Below are 26,548 nucleotides of genomic sequence, written 5' to 3' on the forward strand. Positions count from 1 at the left end.
CCTTCACAGTGTGACACCCCCACACACACCTGCTCACCTATGCTCCCTGCAGTGTAGTTCATGAGCGTGTGCAGACTGCCATGTAAAGGGCCTTGGTGTTGCCATACTGAGGGGGTTAGCGAGCCACGGCATGGCTAATGAGTTGTGACCTTGTCTTCCCCGAAGGCCTCTTCACTGATCTCCTGTTCCTCCTCCAGGCACCACCGTGCAAGGGCCCGGGTAAAGCCTCCCTGAGATAGAGACCCACGTTCCCTCTCTCTCTCCGTCTCCTCCTTCATCCGCCACCCCCCTCCCTCTTTTCAACCCTCATGCTTATTTGCGAGAGTCATGTTTTGAGCCAAAGTGCTTCATTATGTCTCCAGATGTTCACTAACGATGTACTGATGTACATGTTGACATATTTGGGATGAAAGGAATTTTGGCACGTCTCACCTTTCCCCCCGCCCCCCGCCCCCCTGACTCCTTGTTGCATTATTGGGACAGGAAAGTACGTTGGGTGGGTGGAAATAGAAGTTACATAAGCGTCTTGGCTGGACCACGTTTAGAAAAGTGACCTTTGACCTTTTGTCTCTGGACCTCAGACGGGAGATCAAAACTGTCTGGGGACAAGGACACATCTCCACTTCCTGTGTCAGAACATTCTAGCCCTTTCTATATTTGCTCTCCAACTCTTTCCTCCTGTTTCCTCTCTTCTACCCTCTTTCTCTCCACTCTCCATACATCAGGCCAGCTCAAGAAAAGTATGGACATCTATTTGTGATCGGAGAGATTAGAACTCACAAGCCTTCTCATGTGGGATTAAAGCGTATGTAAATGCTCTATCCACAAACTGATGAAAGATCTTTGTAATGCAGATGCTCTTGATTGTGTGGAGTCATTGATCTTTAATAGAAGGATGTGAAGTAGGAGCTTGATGTTTAAGATTAAAGAGTTAAGTAAAGCTAGCCATGGGCAGAGAGAACTCTGGAGTGTTCTGGGTAGTCCAGAGCCTTGGTCTCTTCTCTCTCTCTCTCTCTCTCTCTCTCTCTCTCTCTCTCTCGCTCTCTCGCTCTCTCGCTCTCTCTTTCCCTCCTCTGTTCTTCCAATCCCTTTCCATCCCCTGCTCTCCCTAAATAATTATTTATGTTTCTCTCTCTCTCCCGCCTTCTCTCTCTCTCCCCCCTCTCCCTCCCCCCTCTCTCTCTCCCCCCCCTCTCCCTCCCCCTCTCTCTCTCCTCCCCCTCTCTCTCTCCCCCTCTCCCTCCCCCCTCTCTCCCTCTCCCCCCTCCCCTCCCTCCCCCAGCTCTGATCATTCTTGTTCTCTCTGCTCCCTCTGATGCCCTGTGTCCTGGAGGCCTCAAGCTGCGCACACTTCCTTATTAACCACCAGCCAATCATATGGCACGGAACCCTTCCCCATGGCAATGGAATGCCAGAATGTTCTAGAGCAGCATTGTTGTGTCCCATTGAGCGGGCCTTAATGAAGAGATCTATGGGCCAGATCAGTATCTGAATGGAATGGCAAATTGCTGGATGGACGGTTGTGATGGAGAGGAAGACCGCTAAATGTTGAAAACAGTGAAAGAGGATAATTAATTGGCCTTCAGAGATGTGTTTGTGAACCAAGAGGGGACAGGTTCTCTTGCAAACTAAACTCCCCCTGTCCAAAACCGTCGACCTGGTAACTCGACGCAAAGACGCCAGCTGACAAAGAACCAAACAAGGCTGAGAGGCCTCCGACCTGGTGTGTGGGCACAGAGGGCCCGCCATCTGTCCGTGCAGGTTAATACCCCCCCACCCCCCGCAACATCCCAGCCTCGCATTCACTCCAAAATCCACCCTCTAAATGTCACCATGTGTTGCTGCAACTGTGAAAATATCTGGAGAGGCCTTCTCCTCGGAGCGCTGGGAGAGAGGACAGGTCCTGCCTCACCGGCCCGGCGGAGGGAACCAGATCTCCGCAGTGTGCGGGGTGTGTGCGGGGTGTGTTGATACAGCTGCCTGCGCACGTTTGAAGTTATTAATATTTGGAGGACCTCTGCCCTGCTGGAGTTGTTGTGCGGAAGCCAAACACAAACAGCGTTAGGTTTAGTTTGGCCCTCTCTGTCAGACGTTTCTCACTCAAGCTCGCTGATGTGCAGTACACACACACGTGCGCGCACACACACACACATACATACATCTTGATGACATTACAGCGTCGAAGCCTATAAGCACTGAGTACGGTTTGTGTGGAGTTTGAAGTGGGAGCTGCAGACTTGAGAGGATGTTCATGTTGGAGAAGAGAGGCTGTGTTTGTCACGCTGGGCAGCCTGTTTGAAGACGGGGGGGATGACGGCTGCTGATGGGACAGCAGGTCTGCAGCGTACGTGCTGGAACTGTTGGAAATAATCCATCCCTCCTCACTCTGCCTCCCTTTCTGTCGATCCCTTTTTCGCCCTCCCTCGCTTTCTCTCTTTCTCTCTTTCTCTCTGTCTCTCTCTCTCTCTCTCTCTCTCTCTCTCTCTCTCTCTCTCTCTCTCTCTCTCTCTCTCTCTCTCTCTCTCTCTCTCTCTCTCTCTCTCTCTCTGTCTCTCTGTCTCTCTCTCTCTCTCTCTCTCTCTCTCTCTCTCTCTCTCTCTCTCTCTGTCTCTGTCTCTCTGTCTCTCTCTCTCTCTCTGTCTCTCTCTCTCTCTGTCTCTCTCTCTCTCTCTCTCAGCCTCCTGTCCTCCATCACCCACCCCCCCGCCTCGTCCGAGGTGAAGAGCCCGGAGAGCTACATCTCAGCCGAGAGCGAGGGAGAGAGAGGGGAGAGGAACGGGAAGAAGGTGTGCTTCAACGTGGCAGGGGACGAGCAGGAGGACTCCGGCCACGACACCATCAGCAACAGAGACTCCTACAGGTGAGGGAGGGAGGGAGGGAGAGAGAGGGAGGAAGGGGGAGAGAGGGAAGAGGGAGAGAGGGCGGGAGGGGGGAGGGAGGGGGGGGTGATAACAAAGAGAAGAAAAGATGTGCGATGTTTCAGTGATAAAAGGACATCAGTTCTAAAACAGCTCCCTCAGGTTTCCATGAAGGTCATTTAGTAGCGTTACCTCGGAGATGACGTCCTGCATGTCGCTTCTGGGATGGTAGGTGCCGTCGTCATAGCGAAAGCGGTACAGCACAGGCTCGGGCTTGAGCTGGTGCTTGTCTGTGCGAGGGAGGGAGAGAGAGGGGGAAGGAGAGAAGAGTGAAAAGGGGTCAAGTATAGACATGGATAGAAAGGTGTGTGCAGAAAGGGAGGGATAGCTCCCTTAAGGGATGAAAAGGAAAACATGAAAATGAAATGAGAGATCCGGATGACATGATGTAAAGGGCTGGAGTACGAGTCAGAGAAGCACTGAGAAGCTGTCTTGATGAGTGTTTCTGCTCCCTCTTCCCCCCTCCCTGTCTCAGTGACTGCAACAGCAACAGGAACTCCATAGCCTCCTTCACCAGCATCTGCAGCAGTCACTGCAGCTCCTACGTCCACAGTGACGAGATGGACTCAGGTACACACACTGCAGCGCATTCTCACACACCACATACACACACACAGCGAGCAGACAACAGATTCTAAGATTCAGTAAAGAAATGGGCTCAGAATCACATGAACTAGGAATCACCCCTATGTGCCACTATCCAGAATAGCTTTTTATTGCACCCCCCCCCCCCCCCCCACACACACACACACACACACCCTTCCACACCACAGGCTGAGACACTCATTACTGACAGGACCCGATTAGGATCTGACTCTATGATTATACCTTTTCAACTCCAAGAACAAAAAAAATTCTGGATGAGCATAATTCGACATGGCAAGTCTTTGGCTCCAGCTTCACATGGGTTTTAGTTAACGTTTTCCACAGCTGTGTGTCTGGTCAAATATTCCCCTCGCTCTGAATGTGTGCAAAACAGCAATCACGCACACACATGTACTGTATGGTTGTGGACACAACCACACATGATCATGTGAGTGCATACCTTAACTGTACACACACACACATACAGGCAACTTCACTGTACACATACAGATGCTCCGTAGTGCATGCTGTCATGTGTCCAGCTGTGTGTCATGTCAGATGTTCTGTAGTTCAGTCTGTCAATGTCAGCCCCCCACCCACACACAAACACAAACACACACACACACACACAGCTGTGCAGGGTCTCTTCTCTAACCTGCCAGAGAGCAGTAGTTGCTTAGTGGATCGCTTTTATATGCTAATTGGCTGTCGGGTCCCAGCAATCCATAGTGAGAGAGTGTGAGTGTGTTTGTGTGTGTCGGTACGTATGTGTGTGGAGGTGTCCAGACTCACTGATGTGAGCTGTGCGAGGCTGTGTCGAGTAATTAGCGCCTGTCAGTGTGTTTTGATGTCCCGTTCCACACCATTAGAGTGATGAGGCCTGGAGTTGCCAGGCCTGGTGTGCGTGTGCGTGTGTGTGTGTGTGTGTGCGTGTGTGTGTGTGTGTGTGTGTGTGTGGCCCAGCGGCTGGTGATTGTGACTGACGTGGGATGCTGCTCCTCAGGAGATGAGATGCCAGCCAGTGTGTGGCTCTCCCACGACAAGCAGAAGAAGCTGCATGGCTTCCTGGAGCATCTCTTCAGCCAGGTGAGTCCTCGTCATTCCATCTGTCACGAGTAACAAGACGCAGGCTCCAAAACACCCAGGCTCCCTCCGTACCAGGATATAGTCTATTTGTTCATGCATAGAAAATGTAACCTTACATGTACATCATTTTGTTTATGAAAACATTTTACACAAAAAAAGGTCCAACAAGAATTGGGGAGCTGTTTGTCATTAGAATTTACAGCAAGAATACAGCTATTGCTGCTTTCATTAAAAACCGAAAATCATATTTGGGTTTACATAGAAAGGTGAACGTCTTTTTCCCCTGACTTGAACATTAACTGAAACCTGACCAGAGGACCGCTCATGTTCAGAACTGCAAATGTTTGAGGAGTCTAAACTTGACTCCTGAATTTTCTGACACCCTGTTAAATGGGCTTATGCCACACACACACACACACACACACACACACCTCTCCTGGGTTTATGCACTGCGTTGAAAAATAGATTTAACAAGGATGTCTCCATCGCCAGTAAACTGGAAAAAGCTAATCCTGCTTTGCTGCCTCTGCAGTTTAGGCTGCTTCCTGTCGTTTGTTTTACTGTTGACCAGCTTCCCTAGCTTTGTGTACTCTGCATATTATTTGTGTTTACTAGAGTCTGGGGATGTGTGTTTATGACAGAGAAACTTAGCCTGATTAACAAGGTGGTGTGTGAGACGCTCAGATCTATTTGGTGTGGATGATACTGCTGCATACTCTGGATCTTATCACTGGATCATTTGAATGCTACCCCAGTGGTCCAGTAGGTCCATCTGAAACCTCAAGCTCTATTGTGGGATTCAGGTTGGTCCATGATCTGTGATCCCTGGTTCTAGCAGCGGGTCCAGGGCCCGTGTGTAATCATGTCTCTCTCTGTCTCTCTCTGTCTCTCTGTCTGTGTGTCTGTCTGCTCCAGGTGGACTCCATCTCCAGCATGCTAAAGGGAGCTGTGGTGGCCAGGGCCTTTGAACAGACCAAGTGCTTCACTCCTGGTCGAGGATTACAAGGTAAACACACACGCTTTTCAGCACAGGCCAATTCCTTTTCTCACTATCATCCAACTCTTCTATCCTTCACTTCTCCTTCACTGTATATCTTTTCTCTGCCAGGGTAGCTTCTCGAACGTGTCTCCCCCCTGCCTGTGAAGGGTGCTGTTGCTGGGGTGTATGGAAGGAGGGGGAGAAATGAGGAGGAGAAGGGGGGTGCTGGGTGGAACAGTGGGACTGGGAGATAAGATTGGAGAGACTCCAGCCTCTGCATCCCGAGAGAGACAGAGAGAGACAGAGAGAGACAGAGAGAGACAGAGAGAGACAGAGAGAGACAGAGAGAGACAGAGAGAGACAGAGAGAGAATACACTGCAGCCTCCCTCACAAGGGCTGCAACTTCCTGTTTCTGTGTGTTTGGGGGTGTTTGGGTGTTAGCGTAGGGATGCTGGGGTGGTAAATGCTCCAGCTGCACATGAAGCTCCCAGCTGCACATTCCCATATCTCCTACCTGTAGTTTCATAGCACTGGCCTGTGTCCTGCAGCTGTCGTACCTGACCTTTGGCCTGGGTTGGAACCCAGCTTTCCTCCATTGTTTGATGTCATATCCTGCCGTGTGAGGGTGTCTGAGGCTGCTGGCCTGAAGAAATGCTCTCAGATGCTTTTAATCTGGTCAGGAAATGTTGTTGGAGTTGACGTATCTTTGTTGGAATTGATGGATCTGTTACTTTCGGATGTAAAAATAAACCATCTTACGTTGTTCAAACGCTGCCCTTTGTGTGAATCTCTTTCTGTTGATTCGGCACATTCTGAAGATTAGAGCTGTGTTGTGCACGATTGCCAAAATGAGGTTTCGAAGGCCTTTAGAGGTTTCAGTGAACTGGAAGCTAGAACTCTTTTGAATGTAGCCTGGTGGGCTTAATGGAATGTTGTTCCCCGAATAAACTCTTTTTTTTATATAAAAAAAAAAGGTTTGTCGGTGTCTTGAGAAAAGCTTTGTTAGACAGACGGGCTTCAGATCAGATGAGACTGAGTTCATTATCGTTTGTGTTTAGACAACTGAAGCCCTCACACACCCTGTCCGGTTCACACATTGAGACCAGCTCTCCTCACCTCTCCCTGTGTCTCCCCTGTCAGAGAGCACATGCACTCGATGGGACATCTCGATGGAGGCTCATTGAGTGTAAGCAGAGGATTCCTCCATCTGATAGCTCTATCTTGCAGAAACAGACAGACACACACATACAGACAGACCCACACACACACCCACACTCACACTGACCAAACCTCCCTCAAGCTCCCGCTAAACGGCCGACTTGTTATCTCACATCCAAGTGTCCCTTCGGCCTCCAAAGTAAACGACACAACAAGAGTCTCGGTTGTTTCTTTGTTGACACACTTCGTCAGGGAGACCGACACTAACAGCCAAGACAGCCCTCTCCGGATGTGGCTCATGAATGCTACTGTGTGTGTGTGTGTGTGTGTGTGTCGGGGTGTGGGTGTACACAAGACAAATGTAACGTAATGGGACGGGACGGGTGGTAATGAAGGTCTCGTTAACAGTAGTGCTTTGTTTGGTGCCTTGCATGAGTGAGTGATTCACACTGCTCCTTCGTTAGGAAGAGCGAGCGAGAGAGAGGGAGAGAAAAAAGGAGAAAGATGGATAGAAATAATGAGGTCCGTCTGAAAGCAGAAGCCCGTCCCTCTCTCCTCTCTCTTCCCTCTCTCTCCTCTCTTCTCTCCCTTCCCCTCTCTCCTTAGTAATAAATAATTCAGTCGAGATGGATAGGGCCGTTTTATGTAAAACCATGTGGAAATGAGGTATGTTTTGAGTGTGTCTCTAACCGCTAAGTTGCTGTTGGTTTGTTGCCGGGCAGAGTTCCAGCAGGAGATGGACCCCAGGGTGAACTGCACCAAGAAGCTGCGTCTCCACGTCAAGCACGACCCCTGGAACCTGCCCAGCAGCGTCCAGAGCCTCACACACACCATCGCCAAGTTTGTTGAAGGTTGGTCGCACCCTCAATCACTAAAGTATAATGCGCTCACACACAGTACACACACACACATACACACGCATGCCCAAACACTCATACGCACACACAGACCTACACGTTCTTGTTGAATCAACCACCGGTAAGAAGACTGTACCTTGGAGACAAGTAATGGACCAAACCGTTGTGTGTGTGTGTGTGTGTGTGCTTATTTACTTCTCACATAACTCACAGAACACTGTACCACAAATCCTCAAGGATATGCATAAACTGAGAAGTCCTAGCAGTGGGACCTAAAACACACTCAAAGTGAGTAATGGTGTTGAGACCATGGTGCACTGCTAGCTTTAGCACCCCCAGCTAGTGGTTAACACGCCAACATGCTAATCCAAGCATCCCTGGCAGCATTTGCTTCCTTTAAGAGTGGGTTTGTGTCCCTTGGAGGGTGTTTTTGGCTGTAAGCACACACGCACACAAACGCCCAAAATCGCTGGTCACATGACACCCCTGAGAGAGGTGCAGGGGCTGCCGTGAGGGGAGAAATGCAGAGTAATATTAGAGTGCTGCTTGACTTTTTGGCAGTGCCTCTCCTGACGATGGCTTTTTTATGGGGCCCCTACTATTGGGGCCCCTAGCACTGCCAAGCTTATTATTATTCTTCTTATTGTTATTTAACTGCTCTGCAGAAAGCCCTGGGGTTCTGCTAGGACAATAAACAAATAGAGATTTACTGTATGTTGTTATATTTCTCTGTGGTGGTGTTATGGTGTTAGGGCACACGTGAAAGTAAACTATTAAGGGAGTTGGGGGGGAGTTAGGGTGAGGTGGAGGGGGGTTGGGTGAAGGATCGTATCTGATAGATGGGGTCAGGCATGCTGGGTGGAGAGCACATGGTCACTGAGAGAATGTGTTGCGTTTGTGGTTTAGGGTGTCCTGATTCTCTTCTGTTTTCCCTCTTTCAGAGGTGAAGACACGGCTGCTGTTGGTCTTGCTTCAGTACACAGGTTGGTCCACCCCTCGCCCACCCTGGGGCTGCATCCATTCATCTCTCTACACTAGGCCATGATGAGGGGAGCACAGTCATCCTGAACCAGCCCTGAGCCCATTCAAAAAAAAAAACGGAAGAAAAGCACAGTCCAATCAAAATAGTGACAATCCAAAATAGTGACAAGTGACAATATTTCTCAAGGTTATGGAGTGGAATAGCTGATAACAGACGCATGGAGGAATATCCGGTGGTTCAATATGGCACTTAATCAGTCCTCGAGTGGTTCCTGAACTCTATTTCTGAAATGAATGAGATTCTTAACGGGCCATTTTTCAGGAAAATTATAGAAGCCAATTATCATCCACTCATACACCTCTAATTTGATTAATTTATGACTGTATATTTAATAGTCAGTGGACTTGGTATTAAGATTTAGAAAAAATAATATCATGCCTTCACCTTTACAAGAAGCTGTTTTTTAATTACCACTGATACAAGTTCATATACCACCTCCCCTTTTCTGCTCTTTGTCTTCATCTATATATATACAGTGAACAAAATAGCAAACTACAGTGCTAAAAATAACATTGTCTTTTCTTCTTCCTGTTTCCTCCATCTTTCTTTCCTCTCTTCTGTCCTTTCCTCGCTCCTTCCTTCCTCTCTTCTGTCCTTTCCTCCCTCCTTCCTTCTTAGACTCTGAGATTCAGTTGCGGAGGGACATGGTGTTCTGCCAGTCTCTGGTGGCGGCTGTGTGTGCCTTCTCCCAGCATCTCCTTGCAGTTCTTACCCAGGTAACACACCTCACTTTCTGGAACACTCTTCACCTTCTAGAACACTCCTCACCTTCTGGAACACTCCTCACCTTCTGGAACACTCCTCACCTTCTAAAACACTCCTCACCTTCTGGAACACTCCTCACCTTCTGGAACACTCCTCACCTTCTAGAACACTCCTCACCTTCTGGAACACTCCTCACCTTCTAAAACACTCCTCACCTTCTGGAACACTCCTCACCTTCTGGAACACTCCTCACCTTCTGGAACACTCCTCACCTTCTGGAACACTCCTCACCTTCTAGAACACTCCTCACCTTCTGGAACACTCCTCACCTTCTAAAACACTCCTCACCTTCTAAAACACTCCTCACCTTCTGGAACACTCCTCACCTTCTGGAACACTCCTCACCTTCTGGAACACTCCTCACCTTCTAAAACACTCCTCACCTTCTGGAACACTCCTCACCTTCTGGAACACTCTTCACCTCCTAGAACACTCCTCACCTTCTGGAACACTCCTCACCTTCTGGAACACTCCTCACCTTCTGGAACACTCCTCACCTCCTAGAACACTCCTCACCTCCTAGAATACTCCTCACCTCCTAGAATACTCCTCACCTTCTGGAACACTCCTCACCTAGAACACACCTCACCTTCTGGAACACTCCTCACCTAACAGAGCATCTCATCTCCAATGCTTGACGTTTTCCTTTTTCCTCTTATTCCTCCCCTCCTCCTCTCCTAGACCCACAGCGGGGCCACAGAGGCCGACCTGGAGGGCCCAGACCCCCAGGAGACCCAGGAAGCCAGCAAACGCTGGCTGGAGCAGATCGCATCCGCTGGGCTCCTGCTGCACTTCCAGTCCCTCCTCTCCCCCAACCTGGTGAGGCCTTCTCTCCACAGTGAGATGAAGCTAGTGTGTGTCTCTTTTTGAACAAACTGAAAAGCTGGTTGTTTTGGCCAGGAGTTGTCTTTGAGTGCACAATGGAATTCATTCCAATCACAAAGTTTGTAGCAGCACAATTTTAACCACTTCAAATTTAGAACATAGACAGAAGGAAAAAACAGGCTCGCTGGAGGGCTCAGTTCATATCATTTGAAAAACAATTATTTCTTGAGTCTTATTTAGCTAATTTTGTACACAGTTTGAAATGAAATATGGAGATAGCGTACATTTAATTTTGGATGTGACTGCTGCTTGATGATTGATCTCCAGTTCCTCTAATAGAGAGGCTGGTTGGCAGTGGGATTATTTAACCGGGGGTTTTGACAACACTCAGTGTCTGGGTTAGACAGGTCTGTGCTTATCATTCTTCCTCTCTCTCTTTCTTTCTCTTTTCTCCTTTGCCATTTCCATCTCTTACACTCCAACTTTCTCTCCCTCCTTCTCTCACTCTCTCTCTCCCTCTGAACTCCTCCGATTGAAGCTAAGCTGGGTCACAAATGCCTGACGATGATTCCACCAGTGTGCTTCTCTCAGGGCACACAAGATGAAAGGCAGTGAGAAGCAGGCTGTGTGTGTGTGTGTGTGTGTGTGTGTGTGTGTGTGTGTGTGTGTGTGTGTGTGTGTGTGTGTGTGTGTGTGTGTGTGTGTGTGTGTGTGTGTGTGTGTGTGTGTGTGTGTGTGTGTGTGTGTGTGTGTGTGTGGGAGAGAGAGCGACCTGCTCCTGGTAAACCTGCCCACACACAGCCGCCCCGGGGTGTCACTTGCCACTTGGGCAGGAGCTCTGATCTGTCAAGAGGGGCCGTCACTAATGGGTATTCACAAGCCCCCCCTCCTGCTTCTGCTCTCCTCACACTGTACGCTCTCCCTCTCTCCTCGGCTTCCGCCCGGGTAGGTGGGGGGGCGGGGTGTAGGGGGGGGGGGTAGTGTGACAGAAATGAGGAGGAGGCAGACACCAAAACTCCCCCCTCCCCCTCCCCCACCCACCTCCATCCCTCCAATGCATCTTGGAGCAGATGTGCTTGTTTGTGTGTGAGGATGTAGAAGCGGATGTTTGAAAAGGAAGCAGGCGTACACACACACACACACAAACGTGTACTGCACAAACAAAATGGCACAAGCACACACACCAACATGCTGTGTACTCTCAAGCACACACTCGTAAAACTGTCACATGCTTGTTCAGATTCGTACAGTACTGCAGCAGGTGAGTGATCACGTGCTCTCACACACACACACACACACACACACACACACACACACACAGTACAGGTGCATGCTCTATCTTTGATCTGCACGTACATAGGAAAGGAACGTGTGAGTCAGTGTTTACTGAGGAAAAACACACACAACCTCTCTCTCTCTCTTGCTGTCTCTCTTGCTGTCTCTCTTGCTGTCTCTCTCTCTCTCTCTTGCTGTCTCTCTTGCTGTCTCTCTCTCTCTCTCTCTTGCTGTCTCTCTTGCTGTCTCTCTCTCTCTCTCTCTCTCTCTCTCTCTCTCTTGCTGTCTCTCTCTCTCTCTCTCTTGCTGTCTCTCTTGCTGTCTCTCTCTCTCTCTCTCTCTCTCTTGCTGTTTCTCTCTCTCTCTCTCTCTCTCTCTCTCTCTCTCTCTCTCTCTCTCTCTCTCTCTTGCTGTCTCTCTCTCTCTCTCTCTTGCTGTCTCTCTTGCTGTCTCTCTTGCTGTCTCTCTCTCTCTCTTGCTGTCTCTCTTGCTGTCTCTCTCTCTCTCTCTCTTGCTGTCTCTCTTGCTGTCTCTCTCCCTTTTTCTTCATTTCAAATTATTTCTCTCTTTCCATCTCACACACGGCACACTCTGACAGTCTGTGTGTCTGTGTGTGTGTGTGTGTGTGTAGACGGATGAGCAGGCCATGCTGGAGGACACCCAGGTTGCTCTCATCGACCTGGAGAAGGTCACCTTCTACTTCCGACAGTTTGAAGGGGAGCCGCTTGTGGCAAGTACGTCCAGAACATGTCAGCTCTGTGTATCTCAGAGCAGTACTGTACAGTACTCAGCACAACCCCAACACGCATCACGCACAGATCCTCTCTGAGTTGAAAATCAACAAAAAACAAAACAAAAAACAACCAACCAATCGTGTTGAGGGTCTTGTGTTCCGTCCTGCCTCTGAGAGGATCTGAGCCTGTGCGTCTCTCCTGCAGACATGCCCATCTCCTACCAGGTGGAGGGCACGCGGCAGGCCCTGAAGGTCTGCTTCCATCTGGAGGGCTGCTACTTCTCCCAGCTTCCCCAACGCCTCAGGAACGGAGGGGGCTTCAAGATCTACCCCATCCTCTTTACCCAGGGTAGGACACCCACCGGACACGGGCTGATCTGGGGGTCTGTGTGTGTGTGTGTGTGTGTGAGGTGATGTGGGGGTCTGTGTGTGAGGTGAGTGGTGTCCCATTGAATGGGAAAATGTGTCCAAACTTCTGACTGGTATTTTACAGCTGCAGCAGCGGTATTCCTGTCATGATCTGTCTCTCTCGCTCTGTCTCTCTCGCTCTGTCTGTCTCTCTCTCGCTCTGTCTCTCTCTCGCTCTGTCTCTCTCTCGCTCTGTCTCTCTCGCTCTGTCTCTCTCTCTCGCTCTGTCTCTCTCTCGCTCTGTCTCTCTCTCTCTCTGTCTCTCTCTCGCTCTGTCTCTCTCTCTCGCTCTGTCTCTCTCTCTCTCTCTCTCTCTCTCTCTCTCTCTCTCTCTCTCTCTCTCTCTCTCTCTCTCTCTCTCTCTCTCCCCAGCTCTGGAGAGTATGGAGGGATACTACTACAGGGACAACGTGTCTGTGGAGGAATATCAGGCCCAGATCAACACTGCTTCGCTGGACAAGGTCAAACAGTACTACAAGAGACTGAGGTATGGGTCACACACACAGACAGACACATTACCTACCTCTCCCTGTTAGTCCTCACTCTGCTCACACACACAGACAGACACACAGCAGGCGCTGCTGGCGGAACGGCCGACAGGGCGCAGCAGGACTGGCCCACGATTGGTTGAGGACGCTCAGCGGGGCAGCGGGCTGATTGGCTGACAGCACTCAGCACGCGGCCCAGGTGACGGAGTGCCTCTGCAGTGCCTCCATCCTCGCTTCCCCGGTCTCTCGTTGGAGTGGCGCGCACCTGCGGTCCTCTGCGATTGGGTCGCCTGGCCCCTGGGCCAATGAGTGGGCAGGGCTGTCACGAGTACCAAGTGATTGTGTCCTGAAATGTTGGAAGCTCTTGTTGCATCTCCCACTCTCTGTAATTGACAGACTGGGATATCAGTTGGTTAGGGAGCTGTTTGGAACAGACGCGTCTTTTGAAAGAACCCCAAATTGCCCTTCATGGCTTCAAAGTCTGTGTGCTAGAGGAAGTGACTGTGTCGGCCCCGCCCTCTCTTTTTATCGGCTTTGGTGATTGGGAGATGAAGAGACAAGCCCCCAGGCAGAGCCAGTGAGAGGCGCGCTGGGAATCCAGAGACGCTCTGAGATCAGATGAACATCCTTGTCCAGAAGTCAAAGAAGCAGCTTTGCCATAAAATGTCTCCCACTGTATCTCCATCAGTCACGATTCACTTGGATTCGTTTATCTGTCGCTGTCACTGAGCCCAGGAGAATACTAACTATGCTAACTAACTATAGTGGAGATTCACTTTTTCAATGCATGCTTATGCCAATAACAAAGACTTCAGATTCAGTTTTTCTGAGGTCTAAGAAGTTGGAGATTCTTCCAGTGAGGAGGAATTCACATTCAGTACTCTGATCCCGTCACTGTCAGTGGAAAGAATCAGTCATGCTCTGCGATGCGTTTTGATGCGTGTCCCCAAAAAAAGAATGACCCCCCCCCCCCCATACACACACACACACACACACGCTCCCTCCTGGTTCCGTACCTGGGAGGGGGCTTGGTGGATGGCAGCGTGTGGAGATCAGGGGTGAGAGGAACATCTGCTGTTGATCAGGAGATAATTAGTTGCAGAACGGCTTGCAGGCTCCGAGGCCCAGCCCCAGCCCTTACTGTTTACAGAGAGGACCTGGGAGGGGGGGGGGGGGGCGTGATTTATAACAAGGCATCTGTTACCATATGCGGATCACTCCGTAATCAGGTCTGTGTCCGAGGGTGGGGGGGTTGGGGAGGGGGGGGGGGGGCGGGAGGGTTTTTTCATTTGGCCGTGGCGTCCATGGTGATGGAGTGCGGAGTAGGCCTCCGCATCCATCCTGTGTGAGCTGTCGTCTCATGTTCTGCCAAAAAGAGCAACAGCAACTCAATAGTGCTGAGTCATTTTCCATCCCTCTCTGTGAACCTGGAATATTGAAATGTGTGTGTGTGTGTGTGTCCCGTTCTTTTCCATACCACAGGAGTGAACGGCACCTTTTTAGTGTCGCCTTCCTCTTATTGACTTTTCATTAGGAGCCCTCTGAGGGCCAGAGCGCTTCATCATGTGCAGTCTTGGAAATGTCACCCCTCTAATTAAGATACTACAGGGTGGTAGGATTTCAGTGTGTGTGCATGTGCCTTGTGTGTGTGTGTGTGTATGAGTGTGTGTGTGTGTATGAGTGCGTGTGTTCAGCTGAAATCAGCATGAAGCTGCAACATTTTTTTTCTTTTTTTCCTCTTTCCGTCTTTCCAGCACAGATATCACGTTCCCCCTATTCTGGCCCAGTCCCTGCTCCCCAGCTCTCCATGGGAAATTTACATTTTAATTGACTTTTGTGGTTTCTTAAAAGGCATAGGATATCCATATGGTGCAATTGAAAGGATTTAGCTGAGTCATTTAAAGAAGGGAACTTGGCTTGGGGTGTGTGTTTGTCAATACACACGCGTGTGTGTAGTTGGGTGTATATGACCTGAACAGAAGAGGTCTATAATTGGATTGACAGCAGAGTCTCCAGAAGTAAGAGGGAGCAGATGTGCGCTGACGGCCCAGGCGGGTGAGGCCGGAGGCGGAGAGAGGATGGGGAGGAGTGGGGTGGTGGGCACTGGGTGGGTGGACTGCTCATGCACCTCAGAACTTCAGAACAGACTGTTCCTACTTCTGACATGTGAGAAGGAAAGACAATCATTAAATAGCCTCTCCCACTGTAAACGGCATAACACTGCATTCCAGTGGCTCTCTAATTTAGGACTCTGAACAATGACAAAGATGAATGTAATCTAATCTCCCCAGTGAAGGCCAACACAAGCCAGGCATGTCGCTAGGTTTGGTGCTGAATCCTGCTGGTTAACAGCTCACCCTATAATCCCAACATTATCTGTCTTGAAACTTTGAATTTAAAACAAAACAACAAAAACAGTCTACCGGACTCTTAGAAGAAGAGCCTAAAAGACTGTGGGCAGTGACCAGCACAGCAGGGGAGAGAGGGGGTGCGGGGAGCGAGGGGGTGGGGGGGTGGGGGGAGAGAGGGGAGCGAGGGGGTGGGGGGAGCGAGGGGAGCGAGGGGAACGGGGGGGTGGGGGGAGAGAGGGGAGCGAGGGGGTGGGGGGAGCGAGGGGTGGGGTGCGTACGGACCACAGGCGGTGTGGTCGTGTCTGTCTTTTCTCCAGTACTCAGTCAACCTCAGGCACCTTCTTAACCTTGGAGCCCAGCCAGCCCCCAGCCTCTCTGGACTGGACCCGCTCAGCCTCCAGCCTCTCTGGACTGGACTCGCTCAGCCAGTGTTGGGCTGGATCCAGACCCTGAACAACAACACAACACAGTCCATACTTCACATGCACACAAAGCGACACACTGACAGGACGACTGTTTTGGATTACTACTCCAATTAGCAAAAACAATGTTACAAATTTTCCAAATATATATACATTTTTTTCTCTAAATGTGGGTGCTGAAGAGAAAGAAGGGGCTCTACAGAATCTCCACACAGACGCACTTCAACTTGTATGTCGATTCTCGAAAGTTGGAACTTGACCAGAAAGCATGGTGGAACGAAGCCGGCGTGTTCCTGCGGAGGAGTCGGCGGCGGAGGTCTTGACACTGCTGTGGGCTGCGGGGGCGGTTCTGAGATTTCCCAGTAGTGCCTTCCCTCTCACACACATCGCCCACGACCGGACATGCAGCACAGGCCCTCCGCTGAGACGACGGCGCCTGATGATCAAGTTGAAGTCATCCACAAACAAGAGTGCACAGGCAAAATCATAAACATATGACCGTGCTTTCATATGATATGTCAATCCCAGTCCGCATGCGTCTAATCCCCCATACTCCAAACATTGTAACATTGATGTTGCATGAGCTTTTTCGGGAATATGTTCCAAGTTCATTTTTCGCTAATGCGTTACGTTATTGTTCAGCCATATGCAACACAATGCCCCATGGGTAGCACAAAGAATATGCCTGTCATTTATCTGTCATAAGGAGAGCGAGAGCGAGAGAATCCTCTCTCCAGGCAAACCCCCTGCTGTCAGAGAGCTGTGTGAGACAGCAGAACAAAGAGGTAGAAACAGGACCTGTGTAGGGAACAGCTTGGCCTCCAGGAGCGAGAGAGGGAGAGAGGGAGAGAGGGAGAGAGCGAGCGAGGGAGAGAGGGAGCGAGGGAGAGAGCGAGAGAGGGAGCGAGGGAGAGAGCGAGAGAGGGAGAGAGGGAGCGAGGGAGAGAGCGAGAGAGGGAGAGAGGGAGAGAGGGAGAGAGGGGAGTAAACAGAGGACAGGAGAGGACACATGAATAGAATAAAAAGAAGCATAGAACATCTTAGAGGTAGAGTGCCTTTTAGGGTGAGCGGGAGTGAGGGAGGGAGAGGGAGAGAGAGTCAGTGGAGGGAGAATGATTTGGGGCTTAATGTTTGGAGTGGCAGCGACGAACAGATGGAAATATATTATGCTTCTCGACTCCTTGACTATGTTCATAATCACGTTTATTCACTAGATTTTTCATGAAAAAGTCGTAAGTTGTTCTTGGTGCTTTGAAAGCAATTTCAAATTCATGAACATCTATTGAAATTCAAAGTGTGTATGTGTGTGTAGAAAGAGAGAGGAAATGAGGTTGTGCAGTAATGCATGCTGGGAGTTCAGACACGGCTCGAGCCCCTGGCACACACAGGGAGGCGGAGGCGTCCACGGCTTCTCTTTAATCGAAGTTGAAAACGACAACGGTTGAGGAAGGGTTGGCAGCGGTTCACAAGGCAGCGCTGCACGAGGCAGCGGTTCTCCCGTGCCAGTTCACCCCCTCCCCCCCCCCACCCCCGCACCTTCTCGGCCCTCCAACCTGCAGCTCCTGCTGTGTGGCGATCAGCAGCACATTTAGAGGCCCATGGTAACAGGACAGCTCACCACAACCACCTCACCCTCACGTCTCAGTCTGTTCACCAGCACGCTACCTGTGGTGGAAGAGCTCCAGGTGGGGGTGAATCATACCGCCCGCCTTGGAAACGCACACGGGCTCCAGCCTCCTTCATCCGCAGGGCACGATTCACCAGGTGAATTCTAATCTTCACACAGAAGCGACAGTACATAAAACAACGGAGGCTTTACACTGATCCTCCACGGTTTTTATATAGCAGCTCCATTTAATCGGAGCATATCGAGGGCAGGGCACAGAGTCAACATCGGTTCCTTGGAAGACCACTGTCCGCACCCCTCCCTGCCCCTGCTCTGTCTTTGGCCGCGGGTGGAGACGGATGCCTCGCTCTCCCCAGGAGTCCTGCCCTGCTGTTTAGTGGCTAATGTTGTCAGCTGGGAGCCAGCAACGTGTCCTGACTGATTAATGGTAGAGGCTGGGCCGTAGAGGCTGGGCCGTAGAGGCTGGGCCATAGAGGCTGGGCTTTAGAGGCTAAGCCTGTGAGCTGGTAATTACTAACTCAGGTTGTGCTGTGTACACACCACACATTCACACCACACATACACACCACACATACACACCACACATACACACCACACATACACACCACACATACACACCACACATTCACACCACACATACACACCACACATACACACCACACATACACACCACACATACACAACACACATACACAACACACATACACGCGTGTGCTCTCTCTCTCTCTCTCTCTTTCTCTCTCTCTCTCACGCTTTCTTTCCCACACACACAAACGTATGCACGGCTTGCCTGAACAGCCGGACCAGCCGTGGCAATCTGTGTTTTCTATTCCCCACGGAGGCTGTCACTGGCAACCGTTGAAAGAGCCAAGAAGCGCACACACACACACACACACCATCCCTCTTTTTGCATGGTTGTGCCTACACAGCAAAGCAGACGGTTTGCACAGGATTGATGTGCGGTACTTTATCAACAATACACTTTTCCCATTTCCAAACCTCGGCGTGGCCGGTGCGTGGCAGCCCAGGGTGCCTGTTCCAGGTATCCTCCAGGCTGCGTCGGGTCTGGGAGGTGAGGACAGGCAGGCCTCGTGTGTTTCTTACCCCAGGTCTGAGCTCCACACCTGGGCTCCCACACAGAGGAGTCTGGCACACAGAGCCAGACTGTTCCTGGAAACGAGTGTTTCCACACACCTCAGGAGGTGATGAGAGCTGTGGGACCCTTTCCTTCCTTCCCCCTCCCCTCCCCCTCCCCTCCCCCTCCCCTCCCCCGTCTTAATAAGAGGAGGTGGGGCAGCTTGTGTGGAGGTGTTGGTGCCGAGGTGCCGATTCTACCAGCCTTCTTGTCTTTTGTAGGTGATTTGATTTGTCACGGTGTCATGCAGCAACGCGAGTAGATGGAACCTACACTGTGCACACGGCCGCGTCGCTAGCCCAGTCCCTGTAATGTAATGAACATGGGTATTGTAGTTCTCTCGTCTTCGTCCTGTCGCTCTGCTCTGTGTAACGGCCACTGCACCCTTGGTGGTGGTGACGGAGGTCAGCGTTGGGTTGGCCGTCCCTGACACCCAGAGGCCTAGGACGGGGCACACATCACGTCGAAATACTGGGACATCCGTCAGAGTCAAGGACGGGCCACTTCCTGACTGCCGACACCCATGGCTGAGTGATCGTTTGGACAGGAGGACAGCGAGGGAGGGCTGGGGTGTCGTGCAAGATGAGAGCCTGTTATGGTTCAGTTTATAGCCCCTTTAACTGGCTTTACACAGCAGTCTACAGTGTGGCTCGTCCTGCGCGTGTTGGCTGGGGTGGTCCTTGGGGTTGGAAGGTGGGGGGGGGAATGGGTTTTACTTTCCTGCTTTCAGGTTTTTTCCACATTCAGCTGGGATGGTCACATGACTGATGATGAACGGCGAGCAGGAAGTGTAAATTTGGAGATGGTGTGGGATCAGGAAACGACCCGGTGTGCAGCGCACGCCACCACGTCAGCGACTCAGCAGAAATATCACCGCGCTGCACGCAAGTTGCACCCAGGACCCGTCAACCACTGGCCCACTGAGCCCCAAGCCGCTGAGGCTTGTGGGGGATTTAATAAGAGTCATTCATCATTGCGACGCCAGTGATTTACATGGACCAGTGTGCACCTCACTCGGGTCACCCGGTGAATTCCATAAATCTGGGACGCTTTGTCGACTACCTCAGAGCCTGTGTTTATTACAATGCACCTATGAATCCATGAATAAATAATATAAGAGAGCGTTATGGCTTGTGCAGTAGGGAGAGAGCGCTGTAGCTAGCGTTTTTTAAAGCTAGCGTTGACCGACAGTCACAGAGATCACGGTCGTGTTGTTCTGGTGTTCTGCTTCAGTGTGGGCTTAGTGCTACTGTCTGCATTCCCACGCTGCTTTGCTGGACGTTAGGAGACATCTGTGCCTGGGGGACCCCCACCCCTCTCCCCCCCACCCCTCTCCCCCCCGCCCCTCTCACCCCCGCCCCTCTCCCCCCCGCCCCTCTCCCCCCCGCCCCTCTCCCCCCGCCCCTCTCCCCCCGCCCCTCTCCCCCCGCCCCTCTCCCCCCGCCCCTCTCCCCCCGCCCCTCTCCCCCCGCCCCTCTCTCCCCGCCCCTCTCCCCCCGCCCCTCTCACCCCCGCCGGCCCACCCCCACCCTGCTGCTGCTCACCACCCTGAGCACCACGGTGCCCACCGGCAAGAGCCCCTTGTGAGAAAGGATCCTGTTGTTATGAGGAGATGAAACAAAATGAATTAAGTGTCCTCCCCGAATGAGTCGGGCTGGGAGAGAGAGCAGGCCGTCTCTGGCCCGGAGCCAAATCCTCCATTACGGCGCCCTGTAAAAATTGATGGGCGGGGGGGGGGGGGGGGGGGGGGGCTTTCGTTATTATAGAAGGGGCTTTGAGAGCAAGCTTGCTGCCCCCCCCACCCCACACACCGCCCCTCATACACCCCCCTCCAGGACCCCCAGCCCTCTATGCCGTTTCAGAAAAAAATCGGGGGGAAATCTATTAGCCAGATGGATGAAACAGAGCACAGACCAGTGCACACATGGTCACATGGTCCCTGCTGTTCTCTCTCTTGTCAGACCTTTCGTGTTTCGGATCCAGAGGTGAGCGGGTACGGTCGATTCCACGCGGGAAGTAACAGAGATGAGAATGAAGGGAGTGGGTTAATGGAACGTTCTATAATGTCTTTTTTTTTGGGGGGGGGGGGGGGGGGGCTCAGGAGAGAGAGGACCTTCTCTAACCCCCCCCCACCACCCTTCCAGGAAGGCTGCTGTGATCCCCCATAAAAGGGGGCAACAGGAGGTCAGATGTGGGTGTGGAAGAGTGGGGGAGGAGCCTGGGTAGTCACTGACGGGGGGTGGGGGAGGAGCCTGGGTAGTCACTGACGGGGGGCGGGGAGGAGCCTGGGTAGTCAGACGGGGGGCGGGGGAGGAGCTTAACTCCTGATACTGCAGAACCTCTCCACATGGACTGCAGTGCAGTAGGTTTACACCGACCACTTCAGGTTACATGTTATACAGTACTGCAGTATGAGCTGGCTGTGTGTGATGGGCGCTTGGCCCATCCGGGTACATTACCCACTGTGCGTGTGGCCTGTTTAGAACCTGACTCCCCAAATGACCCGTTTTCAAACTGTCTAACTAATCACTGTCAGTCGTAAAGAGACGCTCTGTAAATACTGCAGCGGCATCAGAAACCACACCTGGGTGATCTTGGGATTTTTCAGTCTTCAGGACCTCCTGGGTGGCTGGGTTTGCGTCATCTGTATTTTTAGACATCTTTGATATAATCAGGGGGTAGATACGGCCTTGACTTTGCTAAATGCCCCTCCAAGTACACGTTGGGAAGTTATGGGATGTTCCCTGGCTTTATTTTGTGCCTGAAGAGATAAACGTGTTTGTGGTTGAAACAGAAGCTGGAGCTGGAACCAGAGCTGTCTGTTCATCCTGAAGGTGACTCCACCAACTGGATAATAAAAGCCTTCTAAGCAGGTAGATGAGAGACAACAGGCAGAGGCGAGTGGGTTTGAAGAGCTACTGTAGAGACACGAGTGGACACTCGCTAGTATTGGACGCTACAGACTGTAATCCAAACCCAGATGTTTTTTTTTTAAATAAATAACTTTGGAGTTTTGATAAGTAATAGCTTTTCATTGAGTGTGTGCAGTGTGGAAATTGTGTTTTATAGCTTTGAATGAACCCAAGCTCCTTTCAGTAGTACAAAAGGAATGTTGTTTTGTTTGGAAAGAGCTGGATGCTGGCCTTCATTGACTAGAGGCAGCTTTAGTTCTCCTCAGCGCTCACGCCTCTCTGTGCACACAGACGCTGCTACAGCAAAGCTGCCGGGTGCAGACAGCAAAACATGTTTCAAGCAACGACAGACAAAGCTCTCCCCTCCTCCACCTCTCCTCCTCCTTTCCACATTTACTCCTCTCCACCCCTCCTCTCTGCCACCTCTTCCTCCCCCCGCTCTCTTGCTACAGTACATCATTCCTTAACCTGTGCTGCGAACCCCATGTAACTTTATGTGCTCGCAAAACAGTTTATAGCAGAAGTTGGAGTGGGTAGCGTCCGTGCTGGGGCCGTACGTTAGGGCCGCGCTATCCTGAGCATCTCGTGAACGATAAAGACTGTCTTGAACCAATTACATGGGCCGTTAGCTAAGACTGAACCACAGTAATTCTCCTGGAGCCGTTTAGCCAGCCATGTGTTTGCTGGCCATGAAGGATAATGACACGATGGAATCACTGAGGAACACTTAAGAAACTGTTGATGGTGGAAGAAACCAAAATGAAGGATGTGCCTGGTAGATGCCTGTAACTGGAGGTGAGCCTGCAGCAGGTCTGCCTACTGGATGTTTGGACGCTGAGTTCTGTGTTACAAAACGACTTATTAGGTGTTAATGAGGACTCATCACCTGCAGCCGGTCATCAGTTGATGACTCACTGAGGTTGGCTGGTTATTGTGGTGGAGTACCCATTAGGAGCCCATCACTGGAGAGGAGAACATCTAAGGCTCCTGCAACACAGCCTGCGCGCGCGCGCGAGTGTGTGCGTGCGGGTGCGGGTGTGTGTGTGTGTGTGTGTGTGTGTGTGTGCGCACGCGCGCCAGCAGTACCACACAGGCCAGAGTCTGTCTGTCTGTCTGTGTACGTTTTCACACTATGGTCAACCTAATGCACTTCAGCCAAACTGACTTTTGATTTATGTCACCGTCCTGAGCGGTAACTGTTAAACTGCTGCATTGATTAATTCATTCATTAATATGATGCCAGCCAGAGTTATTATACTCCTTATAAATGTCACCCCAGCCTGGTTCTAATCACTGTCTGGCAGACCAAATTCAGATGAATAAACACTTGCTATTAAAGTGGAGAGCAGGCCTGTTTCTGCCTGCCTGCCTGCCTGCCTGCCTGCCTGCCTGCCTGCCTGCCTGCCTGCCTGCCTGCCTGCCTGATTCTGTATTTATGTTGATTCCTAAATGTGTGCCGTGTGTAGACCTCTCTCCAGCTTGAGGCAGTGTTGGTTATATTGGTAGAGATGTAGTATCTTTGGCACAGCCCTGGAATAGAGAGCGGCTGTGGACTCACAGACTGCTGAGTTTGCAGTTGTAACTCCCCCCTCCTCCCCATCCCACGATCCCTCCGCTCCCTTTCCACCGTGCCGCCAGGCAGGTGCTGCCCCCTGTGGCCGAGGATGGAAGTGCGTCTCCCGAACACCTCTTCCATTGAAAGGATGAATGAGGCATAGCCATTTGGAGAGATGCCCAGATGAATCCTGCTTAGTTGCTGTTTGTGCTGTGCTGAGCTGTGCTGAGCTGGGCTGGTCTGAGCCTGGTCTGAGCCTGGTTTACGTTTGTGATTGATTTGCTGCCCCCAGGATGCACTGCTGCCCTAGTTTTCCCAGTAGCTTCTGCTGACTACGTCCTGACCCACTACTACAGATGGCAATGTGTCACATAGTTTTGCATTCATATGCGTATCACTACCCTAAAACAACAATTCCTTTCTCTCTCTGGGTGAACACCGAGAAAGCATGACCTGCCTCGCCTCAGTTGGCTGGGCTGTGGTGGCTCTGTGACGAAGGTCCAAACAGAGGGCTGGACCCTGACGTGTGTGTTCTCCTTCCCAGGGCCTTCTATCTGGACCAGTCCAACCTCCCGCCCAGCTCCGCCCCCAAAGCTGCCCTCATTGACAAGGTAAGAAAGCAGGTGCCGGCATGAGCAGAGCTCTCTGGGAGAATCCTGCCTGGTCAGAGGGGAGGAGAGAGGTCAGTAGCCCCTGCCTCTCTCCCTTCCCTCTCTCTCCCTCCCTCCCTCCCTCCCTGACTGCTGTCAGTGATTCATACATGGGTAGGTGTGAAAGGATGTCACGTCTCCTTGATGACACACTGACCTGACAAGCCTTGACATGATATGGCCATGATATCGACCTCTCTTTCCCTTCCTTGCTCTCTCCTCTCTGTCTCTCCTCTCTCTGTCCCTGTCTCTCCTCTCTGTCTTTCCTCTGTCTATCTCTCTGTCTCTCCTCTCTCTGTCTGTCTCTCCTCTCTGTCTCTCCTCTCTCTGTCTGTCTCTCCTCTCTGTCTCTCCTCTCTCTCTCTCTCTCTCTCTCTCTCTCTCTCTCTCTCTCTCTCTCCTTTCTGTCTCTCTGTCTCTCCTCTCTCTCTGTCTCTCTCCTCTCCTCTCTGTCTCTCCTCTCTGTCTCTCCTCTCTCTCTGTCTGTCTCTCCTCTCCTCTCTCTCTCTCTCTCTCTCTCTCTCTCTCTCTCTCTCTCTCTCTCTCTCTCTCTCTCTCTCTCTCCTTTCTGTCTCTCTGTCTCTCCTCTCTCTCTGTCTCTCTCCTCTCCTCTCTGTCTCTCCTCTCTGTCTCTCCTCTCTCTCTGTCTGTCTCTCCTCTCCTCTCTGTCTCTCCTCTCTCTGTCCCTGTCCTCCCCAGCTCATGCGTCCCCTGACCTCCCTGGAGGAGCTGTACCGTCTGATGGAGAGCTTCATCAGCTGTCGGCGCACGGCGGCGTGCCAGTACACGGCGTGCGGTGCCTCGGGGGTGGGGCTCCTGGCCGTGGCCTCGGAGCTCTGCTCTCTGCTGGGCGCCACGCACATCGTCATGTGCAACAGCGGCGTGCATCGGTGAGCCTGTGTGTGTGTGTGTGAGAAAGAGAGACTGGGAAGGCGAGAGGGAGGGGGAATTAATAGAGAGAGAGAGATGTGTGTGAATGTCCCAGACCCACACCTTGGTGTCAATCTGATTCAGTCTTGTTATCCAGACAGCATTGATCTCCGACAGCATTCTTGTCAGCCTCTGTTCTCCCGCTCTTTCTCTGTCGCACTCCTCACTCCTTTATTGTAGATCTCTCTCTCTTTCTCTCTTCCTCTCCCTCTCTCTCTCTCCCTCCCTCTCTTTCTCTTTCTCTCTTCCTTTCCCTCTCTCTCTCTCTCTTTCTTTCTTTCTTTCTTTCTCTTTTTCTCTCTCCCTCCTTCTGTCCCTCTCTCTCTCTCTCTCTCTCTCTCGCTCTCACTCTCTCTCTTCCTCCATGTGTGCATATTCTCCGTCTAGCTCTCCTCCCTGAGATCCACCTCCCTTCTTTCTGACGTCTCTATGACTACATACAATCCGGTAATAGGACTTACTATTAATACTGTTCTCTCTGCATTACGCACAATTGTGCTTTGCTACCTAATAACTCTTCTTGTACCTAAGAGCCAGAGACGACCTATTAAATGCATGAAGCTCTTTGCAAGAGAAGCAGACAGGTCATTTTCTACCATTCACTCATGGCTCGCTATATGAGGATCCATATTTCACCCGGCTGCCCAACGCACCATTTGTCAGCGTACGAGAGGACGAAAATATCCTGGTCGTTTGTCACCCTTGATCCCTGCTTCCTGTTGTGTCTTCTTCATCTCTGACACTTCCCTCTCCGTCTCTCTCTGTCAGTCTCACACACACACACATACACACACACACAGACACTCAAACGCAGGCTCAGGTGTGACGGATGGTTTGATAAAGTGTTGTGGACGGCGCTGCCTGATACTCTGAGCTCTAATAGAAAGCACCCGCCAGTGTTGCCACTGCTGCTCCTTTATTAACCTGCCGTCATGTGTCGTGCGTATGAGAGAGAGAGACGGGGGGGGGGGGGGGGGGAGGAAAAGGTGCGCGCGTGTGTGTGACATCAGCCACAAGTCACTCAGAAGGGCAGGTTAAGTGCAGCGTGACACGCTCAGTGACAAGGCCCTCCTCTGATTCTAGGATTCATTGTGAATGCTGTTTACCCTTCCAACGTTTCAGTTACAACACTGTTTCACTTCCAAGGACATGATGGATCGGAGATTCTAAATTCTAGAAGCTTCTGGAAATTGTAATATTCTCCAGGAAGTCGTAGTCCCCTGCGTTGGTCAGGGTGCAGAGTAGCTCTAACCTCATCAAACAGAAACACCAGACAGATGAGGAGGCTAAATGAACCAGTTCCACTGCCAAACAAAATCTCAGTTTCATTAGAGGAACGCAAAGAAGAGAAACAAAGCATCAGGAAAAGTAATGGATCCCAGAGGGAGGTGATTGCAGGATATTAATTAAAACACTCCCAGTCGGTAGATTAGTCATATGGAAAGCAGTGGCGTCTCTCTCTCTCTCTCTCTCTCTCTGTCTCTCTCTCTCGCTTTCTCTCTCTTTCTCGCATTCTCGCTCTCTCGCTCTCTCTCTTTCTCTCTGTCTTTATCTCTCTCTTTCTCTCTGTCTCTCTTTCTCTCACTCTGTCTTTCTCTCTGTCTTCCTCTCACACTATTGATTTGATCGTTTGCCTGATGAGTGACTTTTAATAACGGTGAAAGCATGATATCTGAGGCATCAGCAGTTTCAGTCTGCTGCATTTCTTCCTTTCCCCTTGTTTTTCATCCAAGTGGAGCCATGACGAAAAAAAATCGATTAGACTCACAAAATAAGAGTTCAGATGGACTAGAAAACAGTTGAGGAGTGTGTGTGTGTGTGTGTGTGTGTGTGTGTGTGTGTGTGT

At 51.1% G+C, this 26,548-nt stretch overlaps 1 protein-coding gene across 4 annotated transcripts in view; it reads left to right on the top strand.

Moving 5' to 3' along the window:
* prex2 (phosphatidylinositol-3,4,5-trisphosphate-dependent Rac exchange factor 2) overlaps positions 1-26,548 on the top strand; it is a 92,851-nt gene that overhangs the window by 58,541 nt on the left and 7,762 nt on the right. For 3 of the 4 annotated variants that reach the window (XR_014766306.1, XM_084703013.1, XM_084703014.1), the window contains 13 exons: positions 2,678-2,860; positions 3,394-3,488; positions 4,507-4,589; positions 5,505-5,595; positions 7,450-7,578; positions 8,526-8,567; positions 9,245-9,342; positions 10,073-10,210; positions 12,123-12,225; positions 12,430-12,573; positions 13,005-13,119; positions 23,667-23,733; positions 24,472-24,662. Coding sequence is in view for 2 of the 4 variants with exons in the window: in XM_084703013.1 (XP_084559139.1) it covers positions 2,678-2,860; positions 3,394-3,488; positions 4,507-4,589; positions 5,505-5,595; positions 7,450-7,578; positions 8,526-8,567; positions 9,245-9,342; positions 10,073-10,210; positions 12,123-12,225; positions 12,430-12,573; positions 13,005-13,119; positions 23,667-23,733; positions 24,472-24,662 (1,479 nt within the window). In the remaining 2 variants the exon portion in view is untranslated. Of the gene's footprint in view, positions 1-2,677; positions 2,861-3,393; positions 3,489-4,506; positions 4,590-5,504; positions 5,596-7,449; positions 7,579-8,525; positions 8,568-9,244; positions 9,343-10,072; positions 10,211-12,122; positions 12,226-12,429; positions 12,574-13,004; positions 13,120-23,666; positions 23,734-24,471; positions 24,663-26,548 lie in introns of those variants that run through there. The other variant, XR_014766307.1, reaches the window with a different exon arrangement.

The sequence above is a fragment of the Hypomesus nipponensis genome, chromosome 8 (assembly GCF_054491055.1).
Source record: "Hypomesus nipponensis isolate SF chromosome 8, ASM5449105v1, whole genome shotgun sequence".
NCBI lineage: Eukaryota > Metazoa > Chordata > Actinopteri > Osmeriformes > Osmeridae > Hypomesus > Hypomesus nipponensis.